The sequence below is a fragment of the Dipodomys spectabilis genome, unplaced genomic scaffold (genome assembly GCF_019054845.1).
Source record: "Dipodomys spectabilis isolate Male_0828 unplaced genomic scaffold, ASM1905484v1 ptg000436l, whole genome shotgun sequence".
Classification (NCBI taxonomy): Eukaryota; Metazoa; Chordata; class Mammalia; order Rodentia; family Heteromyidae; genus Dipodomys; species Dipodomys spectabilis.
This window is the reverse complement of record NW_024871113.1, coordinates 4,830,027-4,850,515: the sequence shown is the minus strand read 5'-3', so window position 1 is coordinate 4,850,515 and position 20,489 is coordinate 4,830,027. Positions and strand designations below refer to the sequence as shown.

Genomic DNA, 20,489 nt, shown 5'->3' with positions numbered 1-20,489 from the left:
TTTCTAATGTTCAAAACAGCACAGATTCATACCTGGTACCTGAATATTATCTCCGTACCTGAATTTTTTCTCCAAAATAACAATCTCTATTTTTATTTACAATGTGTTTATAGTTCAATCTCCATCCCACCCTCTTGCTTTTAAAGACTTAATTCAAGGAACCTGATTTCTGGATAAGAGTCTTCTTGCTACCTCACGTTATGAAAAACTAACTCCCCATTGTGGGTAATAGAAAGCATTTAGTCTCCACTGACGCTGTTGATAACTCTCTAGGACTGTGGAAAAGACAGAATTAATCCAAGGTCCCTGGGGACAAGGAATGGAACTTGACTTTTTCTCCATAGTACCAAAGTCCTGGAAGTTTCCTATCATAAGTAGTTCCTGTCCACTTTTCCAATTTGTAGAGATGTGGATTCAACCAAAAAGTATGTTTAGGGTTTGGTTTTCTCAGGTACTCACAAAAATCAAATATCATATCCAAGAAAGAACTGTTCTTCTGCCCTGTGGACAGCACCATAAAGCAAAACACCATGGCCCAAGTTCACCATGAGGGGGTATATCATGTTCAGATTCTATTTATAAGAGATACAGCAAAATTTAGACAAATATACTATGATCCCTGTCCCAACCAGGATTTAAACCAGAAATGAAAATAAACCAGAGAGAGCAGCTGCATGCATGGGGAAGAATGATGGCGTGCATGGCAATGATTGGCAGATTTAGGGATGGAGCACTGGTGAGATTCTCACCCTGAACTTTCTAGGCTCATGTGGGTAAGAAGGGAGTGGAGATCCAAGGCCAGTCAGGGGAAAAGGGTTATCACAATCCTATTCAACAAACAACTGGACACAGTGGTGGTAATCATTAATCCCAGCTACTAGAGATGCAGGTGCAGGCCGGCCAAGACAAAAAATGCAACCATGAGGCCAGACAGGTATCTGTGGCTCAGTCAAAGGTTGCAGACAGAGGATCATATATGGTTCAAAGGCAGCCTGAGTATAAAAGCTCTAGTCATTCTATCTTTACTTAACCAGCAAAAAGCCAAGCTGGAGGCATGGCTCAAGTAGCAGAGTGCAGACAGCAAACCAAGACATAATACAAGCCATTGAGTTCAAGCTCCAGAACTGGCAAAATAGCTATGCATCAGTGGCTCATGCCTATAATCCTAGCTACTAAGAAGGTTGAGCTTTGAAGGCTATGATTCAAAGCCAGCCAGGGCAGGAACATCCCTGTGAGACTTTCATCTTCAATTAATCACCAAAAATAAATAGATATACATGTAAGTAGAGCAGTGGCTCAAATGCTAGCCCTGAGGAAGAAAGCTCAGGGACAGTGCCCAGGCCCTGACTTCAAGCTCTAGGACTGGTGTGCATGCATGCACGCACACCCACACCCACATTAAGTACTGGCAAAATATAGAATGATAAAAGGTAAAAAAAGGGACAGCAGATGTTCTGATGCAGGCCACCTGTTACAGCTTGTTGTTCAACAAGCTGTAGGCTCTGACTTCAAACCCCAGTACCACACAAGAAAATAAATAGATCAGCAAATAAATAAATAAATAAGTGAAAAAGAGATAAGAGAAGCTACTAAGATGTCATCCATCGGCAACTCATGTCCTCCATAGAGCTCTATGTCCCAGTGGGTAGTGGTTATGCATCCAGGACCAGGAAGCTAAGCCAGTGCCCACCCCACCCACCCTCCTGGGAAGCTAGAATGTGACCTCCCATTGTCTCCATCCTCTTACCCAGAATCCTGGAAGGCTCTTCTAGGAAGGGAGGGGCCCCAAGGCATGTTATAAGAAGGACTGGCAACATGGTCCTTGCTCAGCAATGGCTCTAAAGCCACCAAGGAGATCTGAACAGGCGGAGAGACAGAGACTACAGGCAAGGTCGCTGTACTGTGGCAGGCAGAGAGGTTGAGGGCTGGAAGAGCTCAAAGAAGTAAGAGGAGGAGCGCCCCCTGGAGGCTGCAAATGTACTGTGTCTTGAAAGCTTGTCACCTGGTGTTGCTCTGGGGCTGTCACTTTTCACAGCAGCTCAGAGTTCCTCAGCTGGGAAAACCAAACTCTGAGATCACACCCTCACCCCCACAGGACACACACACACACACACACACCACAGAGGAATTTACAACCCAGAAAGTGGGGATATACACCTTCAAAAGTGAAGTGCTTAAGAAAACACACACCCCTTTTATCTGTTTACCCTCTTAAAAATCAATGGTTTTTCTGAGTCTCCTTAGTTCTGGGGAGAATAGTGGCTCCCTAAACTGATCAACCCTGGGTGTGTATTACCTAGAGGCTCTTGTGTCTCGTTTTCTCATAGGCTGGCTCTGAAGCGAAACATGGAGGATTAAAAAAGAAGTTAGAAAAAAGAGAATAAAAGAAAAGGTAAAATTATTTTAGCAGGGTTAATGCCAAACTTCCTACCTAAAGCTCTTCACTATAGAGCCACTGCGCCCTCTTGTGGTCTACTGTGCCAACAGGCTGTTTTAGGGTTAGAAGAGGTTTAGAAATGTCCGTTCTAAACCTGTATTTCAAGTCCTTGACCTGTCACCTTATACACTTCCCCCCCCCCCCCCCCCCAGGACTCACCCTTGAACTTCAAGGGCTAGGACTGTGGCTTGTTGGCAGAGTGCTTGTCTAACATGTATGAAGTCCTGGATTCCATACCACATAAACAGAAAAAGGTGAAAGTCAAGTGGTAGAGTGCTAGCTTTGAGGCAAATAAAGCTCAGGGACAGAGGCCAGGCCCTGAGTTCAAGCTCCAGGACAGGCACCCTCCCCCCACCAAAAAAAATAATTTTGAGGTGGTTTATAAAGTATGAAGGGACAGAGGTTTTGTTAGTTCAAAAAGAGCAGTAAGAGATGGTGGGGAAATAAATGCTGACCAAGAACTTGGTGAGTGACTATTAGAGACATAACTTGTGGCTCTTGCTGTAGGCCTCTTTATGTTAGCTACAGTGAAATAGTTTCAATGTTACTTTTCTCCAAATACACATCCTAAATTTGTTGCTGTGAAATTTTATAGTCACCCAGTAATGTGGAGATGTGGCTGTGGTAAGTAAAGAGTCTTTATGAAAGGGTGCCTGTGGCTTTTGTGGCCACTATTTTCATTAAATATCAGCATCTTTCAGTTGGGGGTATATTGTTCCTTTGAATCGTATATTCTACTAATTGTTATTATATATTCTTATTATGTATTCTGGCTAAGTGGGGAATGTTCAGAAAAGAAGTGTGAGCTGGCAATGTTTACAATGCAAAGTTTGCAGTCTTCACATACCTTCTTTCATTGCATCTTAGGTTTGACAACCTATCAGTTTCTTTCTTTTTAAGATGTTTAGTTGGGCAGAAAAGCCCATATTTTGATGACCTTTATTTATCTCCTTTGATAAGGCTTAGTTTAGTCCAAGGATGAGTTCTGTCAAATGCTTTACTTGAGACGAAAGTCCCTTCCCCCAAACATACACAGTCAGAGAAAGTGCAAAGCTAAAAGTATAGTGAGACTTCCCATTACCTGTTAGAGTGGTACTTATTCTTAGCTCCTGGCTCTTAGCTCCATTTAGATTGGATTTTAGTTTGCTTTTGTTTTCATGCATTCCGTTCCTGTTCTATCCTGCTTCAGAAAGGTTCTTGGAACACAATATTAGATTTAAATGATTATTCGAAGAATTAATGAATCCTTTAACATTTGACATTCAAAAATTTGCTAAATTAAATTCAAAAACATTCCTCAGTAGAAAATATACATGTACATTTACCTGGAGGAGTGTGGTTCCAGTGATACCATGATTGATGAGCAAATGCAAGGCTTTGAGTTCAAACCCCAGTACAACCACACACATACACACACGCGCACACACACATACACACACAAACACATGTACACATGCGTGCATGTGCATGCACACACACAGACACAGGTTGCAATTTTTGCTTATTGTTTTGAAACAAGATTATGTCTTTGAGATTTACATTTAATTAACATGTCATTAACAATAACGTTAAATATGCTTAATATTTATACTTTTTTACATTATTAAAATATTTTAGAGTATCCTGTTGTTAAATGACAGTTATTCTGGAAATGATTCATTTTAAAAAAACATCCTCATAGCAAAGTTAGGAATACAGGAAGTGTTTCGTATCATTTTATTTCACTAAAATTTCATTTATTCTGGATTTCATTAGCTTATTGGTCATCCTCACATTTTTCTAAGTAATCCTAACTAAAATCTTACAATCTCTTTTATCAATGAGATGTGAAAAAGAATCAAGAGGTGATTATTGCTGGCCAGCCTCCAGTGAGACAAAGCCTCTGTAGTTATTGATGGCCACTTGAAGAGCTTTCCTCATCCTCTTCATTGTAGAGTACTTAGGCAGGAGTAGAATATTATGACAAGTCAGTGATCTTGGTATATCATTTTCACTGTAAGTTTCAGGACAGCAAAATCGTATTCTGCTATCATTCAGACCTCTCACAGACAGTCTATCAGTTCCTGTAAGAAACACTTGAAAAGAATAAAATTTGGTTAAGATAGTTCATAGCGGAAAACTTCAAATGGGAAGGAAGACAATGGTTTTCCATAAAGGTTTATTGTATATGCTTCTATGGCAAGAACTACATGAGGCCAGGTAAAATATACAAAATCAGGATATCTGGTTTTGGTTCTCCATGAGTCATGATGGTAGAGAAATTATTAACAAGAAAATACAAAAGCAAATATAAGGAAGTTTAATTGAGCTGCATTAGAAATATGAAGGACTGAGAGAGCAGGAAGTTCACTGAGGTCAGACTGGCTAGTTTTCTAAAAGAGGAATGAGGTGAGTCTTCAAATGTTCAGGAAAAAACAAAATGGAGTAGCTCACAACACTAGCTCACAACACTTGAAACGGAGTGGAAGGCCATTGTTAATGAGATCACAGACAGGCACAGCTGGACCTTTGAACTGACCTTCTACATGCCTGCCCTCTGGAAATTGACCTTGAATATGTAGCTAACCTTCCGTGATATAATGGATATAATGGACTCCTTCTTCCAAACTATGAAGAGATTAAGATCAATCCTTTTCTTGCAAGACTGATGATTCTTTGCCAACACTATCATAACTCCTACCAATGCATGCAATTTCCAACCCATTTGCAGCTAGGAATAGAGACTGTTGGTAAAATCTTTTTTTTTTTTTTTTTTTTTTGCCAGTCTTGGGCTTGAACTCTCAGCCTGGGCGCTGTCCCTCAGCTCTTCAGCTCAAGGCAAGCACTCTACCACTTGAGCCACAGCGCCACTTCTGGCATTTTCTACTTATATGGTACTGAAGAATCAAACCCAGGGCTTCATGCATGCAAGGCAAGCACTCTACACTGAGACCAATGATAAAATTTGAATCAAGTTGGGAGGCTAAGTGGAAGAACGAGAGCTAGAAGCTGGCAAGGCATTAACAAGACCTCATCTCAACCAAAATTTGGGGATAGGTGACACATATCTGTCAACCCACTACAGAGAGAAGTGTAAAATAGAGAAGGCTCAAGATACAGGCTAGCCTAGGCAAAATATAACCACAGCAAAAAGGGCTGGAAGTGTGGGTGAAGTAGTAGAGCACCTGCCTAGATACAACCTAAGGACTAAGAGATGAGAGACTGGCTGGGTGCCTGTAATCCTAGCTACTCAGGAGGTTGATATCTGAGGCTACTAATTCAAAGCCAGCCAGGTAAGGAAATTTATATGACTCTCCTTTCCAATTAAACAGTCAAAGGCCAGACATTAAGATGTGTCTAAAATGGTAGAGTGCTAGCCTGGAGCAAAAAAACTAAAGGACAGCACCCAGGCTCTGAGTTCAAGCCCAAGTACCTGATACTAAACCAATCAACCAATCAATAAATAAGTAAATCAATAAGTAAACAAACTGGAGATGAGACTGCTCAGTGTAGCAAAGATACTAAAATAGCACTGTGTCTAATACTTTTATCAATGGAAGACAGGCTAAGAAAATAATGATGACCTAAAAGCAAGGAGTCTGCCATTGGTACATGTGACCTACTACTAATATGTATAACCTACCATTCATACACATGACCTACTGTTAGGACAAGTAACCTATTGTTAATAGACATGACACACCATTAAAAATGACTTCAACTACTGCAATACTTACAGAGAAATTTTTTCTTTTCAGCCAATGATAATTCGTGGAAAGCCTTCCAGAAAAACTTTATTGTGTGATGTGATTTGTTATATCCTTGCTCATACACTGAATTCTTGAGAGAAAGAAGACAAAAATAGTCTTTAGGGGAAATATGTAAAAATTATTTAGAAAAGACAGGGCACTATAGATAACACACCTACCATTTCAAACTGTTTCCAGTCATAATCAGTATTTCCAATTATTGCTGTCATTAGTTCTTCAGGCTTGAAGAACTGAACCATTTTCCAGTCACAGAGCTTATAAAATCCTCTCTGAAATTCCTCATAAATTGGCTTTACAGAGATGTTGAGAATATAATCAACATACTTAGAAACATAATCTTTCCTTGTGGGAAGAAGAAAAAAGCAAATGAAATATATTACTAGTCTCTAACATAGTCTCCACTTTTTTCTTTTGTTGTTTAATCATTTCTATTGGGAAAGAAAAGTCTGTATCTTCTGCATAGCACAGAGACCTGCATAACAGAGTGATATAAAAGCCTGATCAGCTAGCAGAGGGAATGGTACAGACTATAAACAAAAGGACTGGCATTTTATTGTTACATTTGCTTCCTACCATCCAGAAATTTTTTTAAAGCATTGATCTGAACAAATCCATCATAAATTGAAAACTCCATATATCAAATATGTATTCAATATGTATTATCACCATACTAAGTGTGATAGTTTAGCAATGCAGTCCATTGGAGAGTGTTGGATGTTGTCTTTCCTGATCACAGCTTCCTAATCAACTTCCTGATCAGTCAACAGCTGCCTAGCTACCAGAGTAAGAGGCTTACTTGCTAGCCCAGGGAAAGGTTGAAATAAAAAACTGTGGAGTACAGTTTCTACTAAGTGCATGATACTTCCACACCATTGTTAATCTGAACTACTCTAAGTCATTCTTCTGCTTAAAATCTTCCAAAGACTTCACCCTTATTGTGAATCCAGACCTCCTTCTACCATCAAATCCAGCAGCTCCTGGATGTTAGCTCTATCACATTGACCTTGCCTAAGACTTCAAGCAGTTTGTATATATTATAATGCAATACATTATTTTACTTTCTTGGTGTATATTAATTGTACAAAGTAAAGAATTTCAAGTGATACCCCCATCCATTTATTCATGTTAACCTTTTAAAATTATTGTTATTGTTTTTAAGTAGACATTGTGTTTCCTGTTCACCTGTTTTTCCCTCTCTGTTAGTCATCAGATTTTGATATGATTATGAGTTTTTCAGGGCTGGTCATTCTGTCCCACTTTGTGGGTTTTTTTCTGCATGATTTGCCCTACAAAATACAGATCCCGTTGTATGGTAAATTTCCTGAATGCCAGTTTGGATATGGGTACATGAATGGACTTCACATATTGAAATCTATTCCCCACTGTGTGATATTAAAAGGATAAAATTCTACCTGATTATGGTGCTTAGAGATGAGGTCTTTGGAAGGTAGTTAGAATCATATAGCTTATCACAAGGACCCTCAAGATTAAACACTGGGGGAAGAAGACCAGAAGAGAACTATTAACTAAATAAACCCCTTTTCTTTTTATTAAGTTACCTAGTGTCAGGTATTTCCCTCTAGTAATGAAAAATATACCAATAGAACCCAATCGTTACTGCAGGCATTTTCACCAGAAGCATGTTTGGTCTCTACCTTTCAGTCAGCCTAGTAAACCTTCCTACCTCAATTATTTCTTGATAGTGGCCATTCTAACTGGGGTAAGGTGGAATCTTAATGTTGTTTTTATTTGCATTTCTTTTTTTGGCCAGAGATGTTGAGCATTTCTTCATGAATCTATTGACCATTCTTATTTCCTCTTCAGAGAAGTCTCTCTTAAGTCTTTAGCCCACTTGTTAATGGGGTGGTTGTTTCTTTGGGGATCTATTTTGGGGAGATTTAAATTTTTTACCTCTAAGTATATTTTAGATATGAGGCCTTTACTAGCATGGCTAATAATGATCTCTCCCAGTCTGTGGGCTTGACACTATGTTGGAAATGAACTGTACAACTTGTGGGGGAGGGGAGGGGAGTAAGGAAGGGTAAGCCAGAAAAATGAGGGAGGGGGGTAAGAGTGTTTAAAAAGAAATATACTCACTACCTTACTTATGAAACTGTAGCCCCCTTGCTCATCACCTTTATAATAAAGATATATTTTTAAGTGACAAAGAAAAAAATCATCTCTAGATATCCTCCCTTGTAACCAGCGATGGGCTGGTAAGTGTTCAACAACCAGTTTTCTGAAAGGAGGGGAAGACAAGGATTGGGGAAAAGAAGAGAGAAAAAGAAGGAGGAAAGGAGGGAGAAAAGAAGAGAGAGAAAAGGAAGAAGTGAAAAGAGAGAAGGAGAAGGAGGAAAGGAGGAAGAAGAGGAAAATGAAGAATTAGGAGGAAGTGAAGGAGGAAGAGGAATGTAGAGGAAGGAGGAAGAGGAAGAAGGAAGAGGAAGAATCTTTTTTTTTTTTCCCTTGGGTCCTGTCGTGGAGCCTGAACTCTGGGCCTGGGCACTGTCCCTCAGCTCTTCAGCTCAAGGCTAGCGCTCTACCACTTGAGCCACAGCGCCACTTCTGGCTTTTTTCATTTTGCTTATGTGATGCTGAGGAATCAAACCTAGGGCCTCAGGCATGCAAGGCAAGCGCTCTAACCACTGAGCCATCTTTCCAGCCCCAAGAGGAAGAATATTATCTGAAGCATTTGTCAGTTTCTGTGGTGCATATATTCTCTCTAAGGCTGACTTCAAGCTACAGGAGCTTTAATAATGAACTACAATTCTTTCAGAAAATTCAGTTCTTAAAAATTGGTTATCAGCTAGCTCCAGTTTACCATTAGTAATCTCTTAGTCCCTTGAATGGCTTTAAGTTTCCCCAGGGTACGCACCCCTACATTACATACCTACATTACATGATGATTTAGGTATATACTTTCTGCTCCACTAGAATTTGTTTCACATTTCTATTTTTCACTGTTTTATCTCTAGATTCCACAATAGGGAAATAGGTTCTTATATAGGACAGAAGCTGAGTAATCTGTGAAATGATAGAAATTACACACAAACACACACACACACACACACACACACACACACACACACACACACACACACACACAGTGCCAGTCCTGGGGCTTGAACCCAGGGTCTGGGTGCTGTCTCTGAGCTTTTTTCCTCAAGGCTAGTGTTCTACAAGGTGAGTCATAGCTCCACTTTTGGCTTTTTTGATAATTAATTGGAGATAAAAGTCTCACAGGCTTTCCTGCCTGGGCTGGCTTCAAACGTCAGTTCTCAAATTTCAGTCTCTAGAGTAGCTAGGATTACAGGCAGGAGCCACCAGCACCCAGTTTAGAAATATTTAATTCTGATTCCTTTGTCCCATTCTCTTACCCTATAATTTATTTATCTTTCTAAAAGACAATGAGTTAATCTACTCATCTGATAAGTCAATAGATATTCTGTAAAGTACAATGATACAAATATTTTATGTATATTTAAAATATATATACGTCTTTAAGGTATATACATCTTATAACTTACTTGTTGGTTTGGTTCACAGGTATAGAGCTTCCATTTGGTACTAAATCAACAGTATTTTCATCCCAGTATATCTGTAACCAAAATGTTTCAGGTATCAAACATAAAAGTAAGTCTCAATAATCATATTATGGGGGCTGGGAAGGTGGCTCAGTGGTAAAGCGCTTGCCTTGCATGCCTGAGGCCCTGGGTTTGATTCCTCAGCACCACATAAGCAAAAAGAAAAAAGCCAGAAGTGGCACTGTGGCTTAAGTGGTAGAGCACTAGCCTTGAGCTGAAGAGCTGAAGGACAGCGCCCAGGCCCAGAGTTCAGGCCCCATGACCAGACCCAAAAAATAAATAAATAAATTTAAAAAAAAATCATATTATGGGAATAATACATTATTCCCATAATGGCTTAACACCAGTTTTCCCTATAGAAATTTAAATAATTAAGGTCAATTGTTTATCCTGTTCATTTTTTAAAATACATATTAAAAGCCAGGCACTCGCGGCTCATGCCTGTAATTCTAGCTAAACAGAGGGCTCTGAGGTCTGAGAATCACAGTTCAAAGCCAGCCCAGGTAGATTAATTAATCATCAAGAAAGACAGATGTGGAGCTGTGGCTCAAGTGGTAGAAAACCAGCCTTAACCTAACAAGCCAACCGAGAGCACACACCTGAGTTCAAGTCCAAGTATTAGCACAAAAATTAATTAATTAAAATTTTAAAAATTATTCAAATATATAATTTATAATTATTTAAGGCATAAGTTATTCTGTTTAGCTTTTTAGATTGTTTACATTAATTGAACAATTACTATACCTTTTAGGGGAATCTATAGATATAAATTATCAAATAATTAGTGAATGGGCAGGGAAATTTCTGCAGCACAAAAGTAAATAGTCTTTCAAAAGTATGGGCACACCATATATGTAAGATTCTATATTAAAAATAATTTTAATAAGAAAGGTTAGGGCTGGGTATGTATCTCAGTAACATAGCACTTACCTGGTATGCATAAGGCTTCCCCCCCACAAACAGATTAAAGTAAAACTATAATCAAACTTATTACTCACAGAAAAATAAATGTCAGCTTCAATGACATCAGCTTTACAATTAAGAATTTCCTGTAGACTCCTGTGAAAAATTCGATTAAAAAATTACATTTGTTGATCTTATAGTAAATGTTCAATGGGAAAGAATATGAACAGTCCAGAAATGTATCAAATGCAATGTAATATTCTCTCTTTCTACCCACAGTTCTTGCTGGTGTCAGCTGTCTTTAGTTTCATCAGCTGGACTACTTATTCCTGCCACACAGACTACAGAATCTGATGGCACAGAGCTTCATCCTCTAGACCAGGGATTCTGAACTAGGCCTCATTCTGCCTCCTAGTGGGGATATGGAGGAGACTGGAAACATCTTTGATCTTCACCATGAAAGGGAGGGTAGCTAGTTGCATCTCATGGAGGCTGAACCCTAAAGTTGATAAGTATTCCACAATCTCCAGGAAAGCCCTTCACAACACAGTATTAGCAGCCCGAGGGGGCTAGATTAACTTAGTGATAATTAGCTTGCCTAGCATATATAAAGCCTTGCATTTGAGTCCCTGGAACCTGAAAAATGAAGCAGTAAACAAAAATGTAGCCCCAAATGTCAATGTTGCCAAGACTGAAAAACTCTGTTCTAAGGTAAATCTGGCCACTATATTCTCCCTTGTCTAGTTAAGAAGATAATTCTTTCCCCCAACTTATTGTTGTAAGTGTATTTGTAGAAAAATGATATCTCACTTTTGCTTTTTCAGTAACTAATGAAGTAGAGCATGCTTTCAGTTTTTGATTTGCCATCTCTATGTACATACTTACATCACCGGTCTGTAGTCTGACAATGTTGTGTGAAGACACACTTAGGACATATATCATGAACTGTTCAGAGTAACTATTTCCTACCTTGATCAAGTCAAAAGACCGGGCTAACACTAAAGCTACCAGCACAACCATGTTTGTTGCAGCATTATTTACCATAGCTGAGATATGGCACTAACCTAGATGAATGGATCAAGAAAATGTGGTGTATATACACAATGGAATTCTATGCTTTCATCAGAAAGAAAGATATTACAGTCATAAGGAAATATATTAAGCAAAATAAGCCAGACCCAAAGAAATACAGGCTGTGTGATTTTCCTCATTTGTAATATCTAGACTATGTCTATGATATTCTTACAGGAAGATCACAATAACTCAATAGCTAGGTACATAAAATGAAGCTTATCAAAATGAACTCCAAGAAATGGAAACAAGAGGGGTTTTTTTTATAATGCATTGTTTGCAGTTATTTCTTTTCTTTCTTTCTTTTTTTCCCTTTGGTTTATGCCCTATTGTCACCATTTTTTATTTCTGAACACTTTGTCTTGTATATAAGTTTATCGGATTTGGAGAAGGGAAGAGGAAGTATAGAAACAATAGGACAAAGGGTAAACCAATGCAACAGTGATACTCACTAGATATTATGTTGGAAATAAAGGAGAGTCAAGGCAGGGAGGGGGAAGTGGGAGAAAGTGAGAGAAGGGGAAACACTGTTCAAAACGAAATGTACTCATTGCCTTACTTACATAGCTGTAACCCCTCTATATATCACCTTTACAATATTTTTTAAAAGACAAGTCTAATTTAGATTAGAATAATTCATAACTAGAGTATATTTGGCTTGTATTAACATTTGAAGGTTTACTCTAAGTTATGCTAAAATTCGAATTCATTATCTTGACCTAATCTGTCTGATGGGTCTCTCCTTGTGTAATTTTTTGGACCTAAACAGTTCAGACTTCCTAGGTATATTCCCAAGAAAGAAAATACATTTACTTACTTCCCCACAAGAGGACTGAGATCTTTCAAGTCTTCCAATGATGGTTTTTGGTCTAGAAGTTTTTTATACAACGACAGTGGGAAAGGAAGATTGGCAGGATTGGAATTTAATAGGGAGAGCCCACATAATATTCCAAAGAGATAATATTTCTTCTTCTCAAGCTTAGGCTGAAAAAGAAGAAAAATCTTTTCTGTGAATGTTCATATCAATTAGACAAAGGAATATACTAAAAAAGAGAAATACTAAGCCAGTTGCCGGTGGCTCATGCCTGTAATCCTAGCTACTCAGGAGGCTGAGATCTGAGGATTGCAGCTCAAAGCCAGTTCAGGCAGGAAAGCCCATGAGACTCTTATCTCCAATAAACCCTCAGAAAACCAGAAGTGGTGCAGTGGCTCAAGTGGTAGAGTGCTAGCCTTGAGCTGAATTGCTGAGGGACATTGCCCAGGTCCAGTGTTCAAACCCCAGAACCAACAAAAAAGAGAGAAAATATATTAGTTTCCTTTTCTAAAACCCCAAAAGAAACAAATTGAACATGAGGAGAATAGAATTTGAAATTCTTTCATAGGTAGAATACAATATTTCCTCTGCACTTTTCAATGCACATTAATATTACATAAGTGAATTTATTTTCTGTTACTTATGGAATATCTGAAATATACAACATATACTCCAAGTCATAAACTAAGTTTTTCATGATTTAATTTTATAATTAATTCTTTCCTATTCATGGACTGAACAACACTGAGAAAGGAAGTATATACTTTCTCTTCACTTCTGGACAGCGTCAAATATTCATATAAGAGTTCTTTAAATGTTGTCCCTTTGGAAACAGCCCACAACCTGGTGTGCCAGCAGGGCCAAGGCAGAGAAAGAAGCCCCTAACGTTGCCCATCCTGGAGGAGAATGGAAGGAAGAGGAAGAAGAGGAGAGTCCTGGTTAAGTTGGTGCAATCAATTGGGTATGATTTCAGTGTGTCACCAAAGTATTCCTGTGTTGGAAGTCTGGTCCTTCCTGTGGCAGTGTTCATAGATGGTTGGGCTTAGTGGAAAGTCATTAGGTCATTAGGTCATTGGATTGTGCTTTGGGGAGGGATATACATAGTTCTCAAAGGACTCCAGTTTTTCTCTGGCTTCCTGACTCACCATGTAATTATTTCACCTTCAAAATCTCCTGCTTTTAATGCCATCTCTTCACTCCTCACCAGATCACTGAACTGGTGTCAGTGCCAAGTTGTTGAACCTCTACAAGTGTGAGTTAAGTGTACTTCTTTTCTTTATAAAGCAACCAAGCCCAGGTGATTTGTTACAATCAAAATAATGAAAACTGACTAAATCTGTTGGCTTTAGTTCTCCATTCCTTATAACCCTGGATATGAGAAAAATCCTAGGTCCTTCTGTCTCAACCATAATCAACCCTACAGAGACACTACCCAGAAAATTCTATGATTTCCAAGTATCCCAGTGCCAGGGTTGCTACCAGCAAGTCCCCAACCTTGGGGTCTCATACAATATTAGCCTTCATGATGCACTTGCCCTATTTACTTCTCAGTGGGAGGATAAGTGTGCATCTGAATTTTCAAAATGAGTTTAAAAATACAAGTAATCTCCAAAAGTAGCCTCGCCTAACCTAATTAGTGTCTTTTCCCCCCATAATTCCATAATTTGATTTTGTCACTTAACTGATCCATACCAATTTGAAAAATAATAATCTCTATTTCCTAGCCCAGCAGGACAGTATAATGCTGAAGAGTAAGGACTTTGGCAGTTGTGGTCACACATGCACTAGGGGGCTGAGGTAGAAGAATTGAGAGTTCAAGTCCAGCCTAGGCTATGTCGAAAAAACCTTCTAGTCTCAAAAAACTCACAAAACAAGTAAGAGCTTTGGCATTAGAAAGCCCTAACCTCATAGTGTGACTTGGTTACTTGCTAGTTGTGTGGACAATTGATTAAATCAGTGTGTACCTCAGTTTCTCCATCTGTAAAATGAGATAAGCCATCCATTCCTCAGGATTGCTGAAGAGCTCAATATTCTCTTTTCTACACCCACCTTTACATTTCTTCAGTCTATGAGTCCCTGTCCTTAACCACCAACCCCAAGTCTCCACTTGGCCATGATATTCTTTTCAATCACTTCTTTTTTATTTCTTTCTGTCTTAAGAAAGAATCTCTTAAATTCATATATTCCATGGAGGAAGAGAGGGATGGAAGGAAATAAGGAGGAAGGAAATGAGAAAAGGAAATTTCAGATAATCAAATAATATTGGACAGACATGTTCATTATTTAGATTGTGTAGTTTTTTGAGTATATACATATATCAAAACATCAAATTAGACACTTTAAGTGCAGTTTATTGTATCTCAGGTATCATCTGTGCTATTCAAGATTTAACATAGGAGCCAGGAAGTAATGGCTCATACTTGTAACCCTGGCTACTCAGCAAGTTGACATGTGAAGATCAGGATTTGAAGCCAACCTGGACAGAAAAATCCATGAAACTCTCATCTCCAATTAACCATCACAATTCTGGAAGTGGAGCTGTGGCTCAAGTGGTACAGCAGCAGCCTTCATTAAGGGATAGCACCCAGGCCTTGAATTCAAGCCAAAGAAAAGAAAAGAGGAAGAGAGGGAGGGAAGGAAAGAGAGAGAGAGAGAGAGAGAGAGAGAGAGAGAGAGAGAGAGAGAGAGAGAGAGAGAGAGAGAGAGAAACCTGAAAGCATGAATTAGATTCAATCCCAAGTACCAAAAAGACATTAACATGTGCATGAATCACTTGGGGATCTTATAAATACAAGTTTCAACTCTGTAAGTCTGGAGCCAAACCAGAAATTTGTGGGAAGGGTTGTTTAGAAGCAGGATCTAACTATGTATAGCCCAAGCTGACCTTGAACTTGCAATCTTCCTGCCTCAGCCTCACAAGTGCTGAGATTACAGGCATGTGTCACCATGACTGGCTAGGCTTCTGCTTTTTCTAAATGTTCCAGGAGAGGACATAGCTGCTGCTTTATGAACCATATGAATATTTTGAGATTCGGTACAGCCCAATTTTAAATTATTTTCTATAGTTTTATATTGCAATAAAGAGCACACTCTTCTGTTCTGAAAAAACCGCAAAAGAAATTAAAAACTTACATTGGTAGGAAACCACATGTAGGAACCATTATCAGGATATGTGAACAATCCATATTTAGGGTTGGTCATCTCTTCAAATATACAATGGAAGAACTCAAAGATGACTCCAGTCTCAGGACGAATTTCATCAATAAACCCAACCTATAGAATAAAACACATTTCCAGGCTTTGATTTTAATATGCTGCTCACAACAGGAAGATGAAGGAGTGGGAAAGAGAAAGAAATAGAGAGGTATATTCTGAGTAAAATGTAACACATATACCTCTGAAATATCATGCTGAAACCCCTTGGTACAATTAACACACATGCAGGAGAAAAAATAAAACAGGCTCTCTTGGGGACACATACCATGGGAGGGGGAAGGTAAATGCAGAAAATAGAGAGATAAAAATGAGTGAGATGATTAGAGTCCACTTGCCTCAAATAGTTCCCCTTTACATTTAAGTCACTTGTTTCTTTAGGCCTAGATACTGAATATAAGAAAAAAATGTCATCTGCAAAGAGGGAGAGTTTTACTAAGAATGACATTGCCCCATTTGTTAGGAAATGGAAAGACTTGGAAAAAAAATTAAGTGATGTAAGCCAGGCCCAAAGACACATAGGTCCCATGGTTTCCCTTATTTGCAATAACTAGTATATGTCTGAGTCAAGCAGAAAAGGTCAGTTAAGTTGATGTTAGGGAAATGAACCCTAAGATATGTATTCAAATGTTTTTTTTTCTTTCATGCGATTGTTTCTAACACATTTATAAGATTATTTCTTTGTTGCTTTGTATGTCCCTCCCCCACGGTATAACCCCTGCTTTCACTGTATTTGATGTTGTTATAATTTGTGGAGGGGAAGGGAAAAAACAAATCGTTTAAATAGGGATACAAGTGGACCCATTGCAACAATGAGACGTACAAGTCGTTATGTTGAAAACGAACTTTACAACTTTGGTGGGGGGGGGGAGGGGGAGGAGGGTTAGGTGGGAGGGTGGGGGAAGATGGGATGGGAAGGGGAAACAAAGGAGGAGGCTACAATGCTTGATAAGAAATGTACTCATTATCTTGCCCATGTAATTGTAACCCCTCTGTACAGTATATTCACAATAAAAAATAAAGAAAAAGAAAAAGAAAAAAATGATGCATGTTTCTTTCTGAGCCTGGTGTGTAATTTTTAATGGAAGTACTCTTACTTTTTTTAACCTATGTTCTTTTTCTATTCTCATTGCCTTGGAGAGCTTATCTGCTAATCTTTGATCAAACTTCATGGTGACAACCATCACAGTTAAATGCTGTCTCATCTTCCCCTCTGTATAGCCTGCTAACAATTTCAGCTTACTTCTGATTTTCTTTCTTCTGCTAACTTAAAAACAAGTCTGCTTAAGTCATTGTCAAGACTCACTCATAATTAGTCTTGGGAATCTTACCATGCTCCAAGTCTATATTTTAATTTGATCTATCTTAAAGTTAACTGTGTTACTTCTTGGTCATCTACAGGGCAAATGATTTTCTATTGATTTTCTCAACAGTCAAAATACAAAGAAAAACAGGTAGAGAAGAAGTCACATGATTAGAAAATCTGGTTTATAAAATACTTTCTTTGATAATTATTGGCATCCCATACATTTCCCAACTACTGGGAAATGTCTTTATCTCTCTAGCTCCTATACTCCAAGCTCTGATTTCTTCTCTAAAAGCCTATTTCCTCATGCTAGTATTAGGGAAAGCCACTACTTTCTATGAAGACTCCAGCTTTTCCTCACAGTTAAACAGTATTCTATTCTGTATTAATATGATGAAATATCTGATGTACCATACAGTTAAACACCCTGAGAGCATCCACAAAAGATTAGATGAAGGGTGACTGTAGTTAAACCTGTACAGTAAAAAGTCCCTAACTAAAACCACAGCTCAAATGTAGAAGCATGTATTCCACAGGCTGCTCTTGATTATATGAATAGCTATAATTTCCTACCTCTCCTGATCAAAGGCCTTTGCATATGATTTTGTATTTCCTCCCACTGAAGTTGTATATATTTCTTTAGCCCTTCACTTGGTCTCATCTAGGAGACTTGACTCATGTTGTGTTTGTTGAGTGATTGCTGTCTTGTACCTCCCATGCTGCTGTGAAAAGACCTTACTTGCTGACCCCAGAAACAGTATGAAGGGAATGCAAAACAGAGCTCAACTGTCCCAGGCTAGCCTACATAGATCAGCCAATCCCTATCCAGCTCTCAGCCATATAAATACACCCATACCACATTTGTGGAGCTTAGGATGAAGCTCTCTGGTCAAGCATTTACATAGGATACAAGATCTGAGTTTGATCCCAACACTGTAACGCAACAACAAAAACAATAGATCTTCCGACTCCCTAATGATAAATGGAGTCTATATCAGGATATCTATGAGTTAGATTGTTATTTTAAGCCATTAAACATTAGGATAGTTCAATAGATAACATTTTCTAGCCATTAATACCTTAGTTAACTCTACTTTTTAAGTCCCATTGTTAGTCTCTGAGGTTAACAAGGGAAATTCTGGTAGAAGGATAATCATAACTACAAATGCAGGCTTTTTTTTAAACACTCTTTGCTATATTAAATGAATTTATTCCTGCTTATTGCCACCAAATTATTTTTTATAGTACCAAAGAGGGTTTTTATAGTACCAATAAGGGTTTCCAAAGATCGGAAATTTCAGCTTGGCTTAACTGACGCAGGGCATCTTCAATTATGTGAGACCGTCTGACCTTCAGTTTAAACATCCTTAGTTCATTGTTCATTAACATACTTGCTGGCCCCTGATTTGGACATGTCATTTCTCCTGATTTCTGAAAGAAAAAGAAAAGAAAAATAGCTAGCTTTGTCTGTTGTCTTCTAGAAATTCCAAGGTTTAATATTTTTAATGAAACATTCTGCACAGTGTATACATAATCTTTCTGCCACTGCTGTATGTACTTATACTGTAACTACTTGAGAAAATTACACTGGATCTTTACTAAGGAAGATAAAGCCATTAATTATAGGATCAGAGAAACTATAGCACCAAGGAATCATATATCAAAATTAGTTACCAAAGATAAGCAACTATGCAATTAGATATATTTCAGATCACCTATGGTAACAGAACTTTAAAAGGCAATATTAGTATCAAACATGCTAAGACAATCATTCATCACCAATCTTAAGAAGTACAGTGTTAGTTGGGCACCTGTGGCTCAGACCTGTAATCCTACCTACTCAGAAGGCTGACATTTGAGAATCATATTTCAAAGTCAGCCTGGGCAAGAAAAGTCTGTGAGACTGTTATCTCCAATTAACCCTTAGAAAACTGGAAGTGGTGCTGTGGTTCAAAGTGGTACAGCGGTAACTTTGAGCAAAAGAGCTCAGAGACAGAACCCAGGCCCTAAGGTCAAGCCCCATGATAGACAGACAGATAGACAGACACACACACACACACACACACACACACACACACACACACACACACACACACAGAAGTACAGTGTTGGCCTTGGGTGGTGATACATGCACATCGGGAAGTAGAGGTAGAAGAATCATGGTCTAAAAATGATTTAAAGCTAACTAAATAACACAAAACTGGGACCATGACACATATCTGTAATTCTAGCTACTCAGAAGGTTGAGAACTGAAGACCACAGTTTGAAGCCAGCCCAGGCAGAAAAGTCCATGAGACTTTTATTTTCAAGTAATACCAAAGAGCTGAAAGTAGAGCTGTAGCCTAAGTGGTAGAGTACCAGCCTTGAGTAAAAAAGCTGAGGGATGGCAATCAGGCCTTGAGTTGAAGCATCAGTATCAGCACAAAAATAACTACATACATACATACATACATCTCAGTACTGGGAGATGTGGGGGCAGAGAACATAGTGTTAGCTCCATAACCCTCAGGAACAGAAGGGCAGTTTCACTTTGTTGGGGGCTTGAGGATAATATTAGCTGTAGAAGATGAGAACAAAGACTTGCGCAAAGAAGTGCACACTTTGCCATCAAGTAACTGCGAGATCCACCCACTTACTCTTGTAATCTGTTTGGAACTTCCAAAACCATGCCACACGCATATACCCCACTAATATCAATATTAAGCTTTTCTGGATTCTCAGCCAGATCTTGCTCAATTCCTTTGCATAGAAATGCAATCATAGACTTGCTATTCTTGCTTTGATCTTCAATATTCCTCTAAGATATTTGATGAGAATGATAAAGGAGTATTTAGGAACTCATAACCTATACAGCTTTCCTACAACAGTGAGCAACACCAGAAGATAGCAAAGTTCTCCCACTCCAGAGCACTAGGCTTACTGAGGTGAACCACATTAGCTTTCTCAGAGCACCCAGGGAAGGAGCACATGATCCTGGCCCTGGGAGATCCCCAGAGCAGATATCTTCCACCTACATGCTAAGAAGCAGTATGATTCTCCTAGATTGTTCTGTTTTCCCTTGAATTTCTCTTTAAGAAGCTCTAGGTTTGTATGAGATGGAGCAAGTCTCTCCTTTTTGGTGGTAGGCCACCTGGAGTAAAGGAGGCTTCAGTTACTGACCACTGAGAAACATGGTCAATGACTGAGTGACAGAGAATAGCCAGCATCGTTCTCTATTGACGAAAGCAGGGAGAGGAGCTGTGGACACCCTGCATATCAGCTTACATTCTAGCTTCTCCATTGCTGGTCTCTATGCGTTTCCCTTTCCCTGTGTATTTGAATTTGTAACCTAGTTTAGACCTGACCGTTTTGACTTTGGTCTTCATCTGTCCTTTGGAGAACCAGATTGTGAGGTCTGCTTCTAAGGAGAAT

At 38.8% G+C, this 20,489-nt stretch overlaps 1 protein-coding gene across 1 annotated transcript in view; it reads right to left on the bottom strand.

Annotated features, from left to right (window-relative positions):
• Positions 1-4,151: 4,151 nt before the first annotated feature.
• The window catches only part of LOC122097821 (probable E3 ubiquitin-protein ligase HERC6), a 54,165-nt gene continuing 37,827 nt past the window's right edge, over positions 4,152-20,489 (bottom strand). Inside the window, exons 16-23 of the mRNA XM_042668405.1 lie at positions 18,347-18,508; positions 15,691-15,831; positions 12,562-12,728; positions 10,769-10,829; positions 9,714-9,784; positions 6,345-6,528; positions 6,154-6,256; positions 4,152-4,512 (exon numbers count right to left, since the gene is read on the bottom strand). Coding sequence (XP_042524339.1) covers positions 4,286-4,512; positions 6,154-6,256; positions 6,345-6,528; positions 9,714-9,784; positions 10,769-10,829; positions 12,562-12,728; positions 15,691-15,831; positions 18,347-18,508 — 1,116 coding nt within the window. The 3' untranslated portion in view covers positions 4,152-4,285. The remainder of the gene's footprint in view (positions 4,513-6,153; positions 6,257-6,344; positions 6,529-9,713; positions 9,785-10,768; positions 10,830-12,561; positions 12,729-15,690; positions 15,832-18,346; positions 18,509-20,489) is intronic.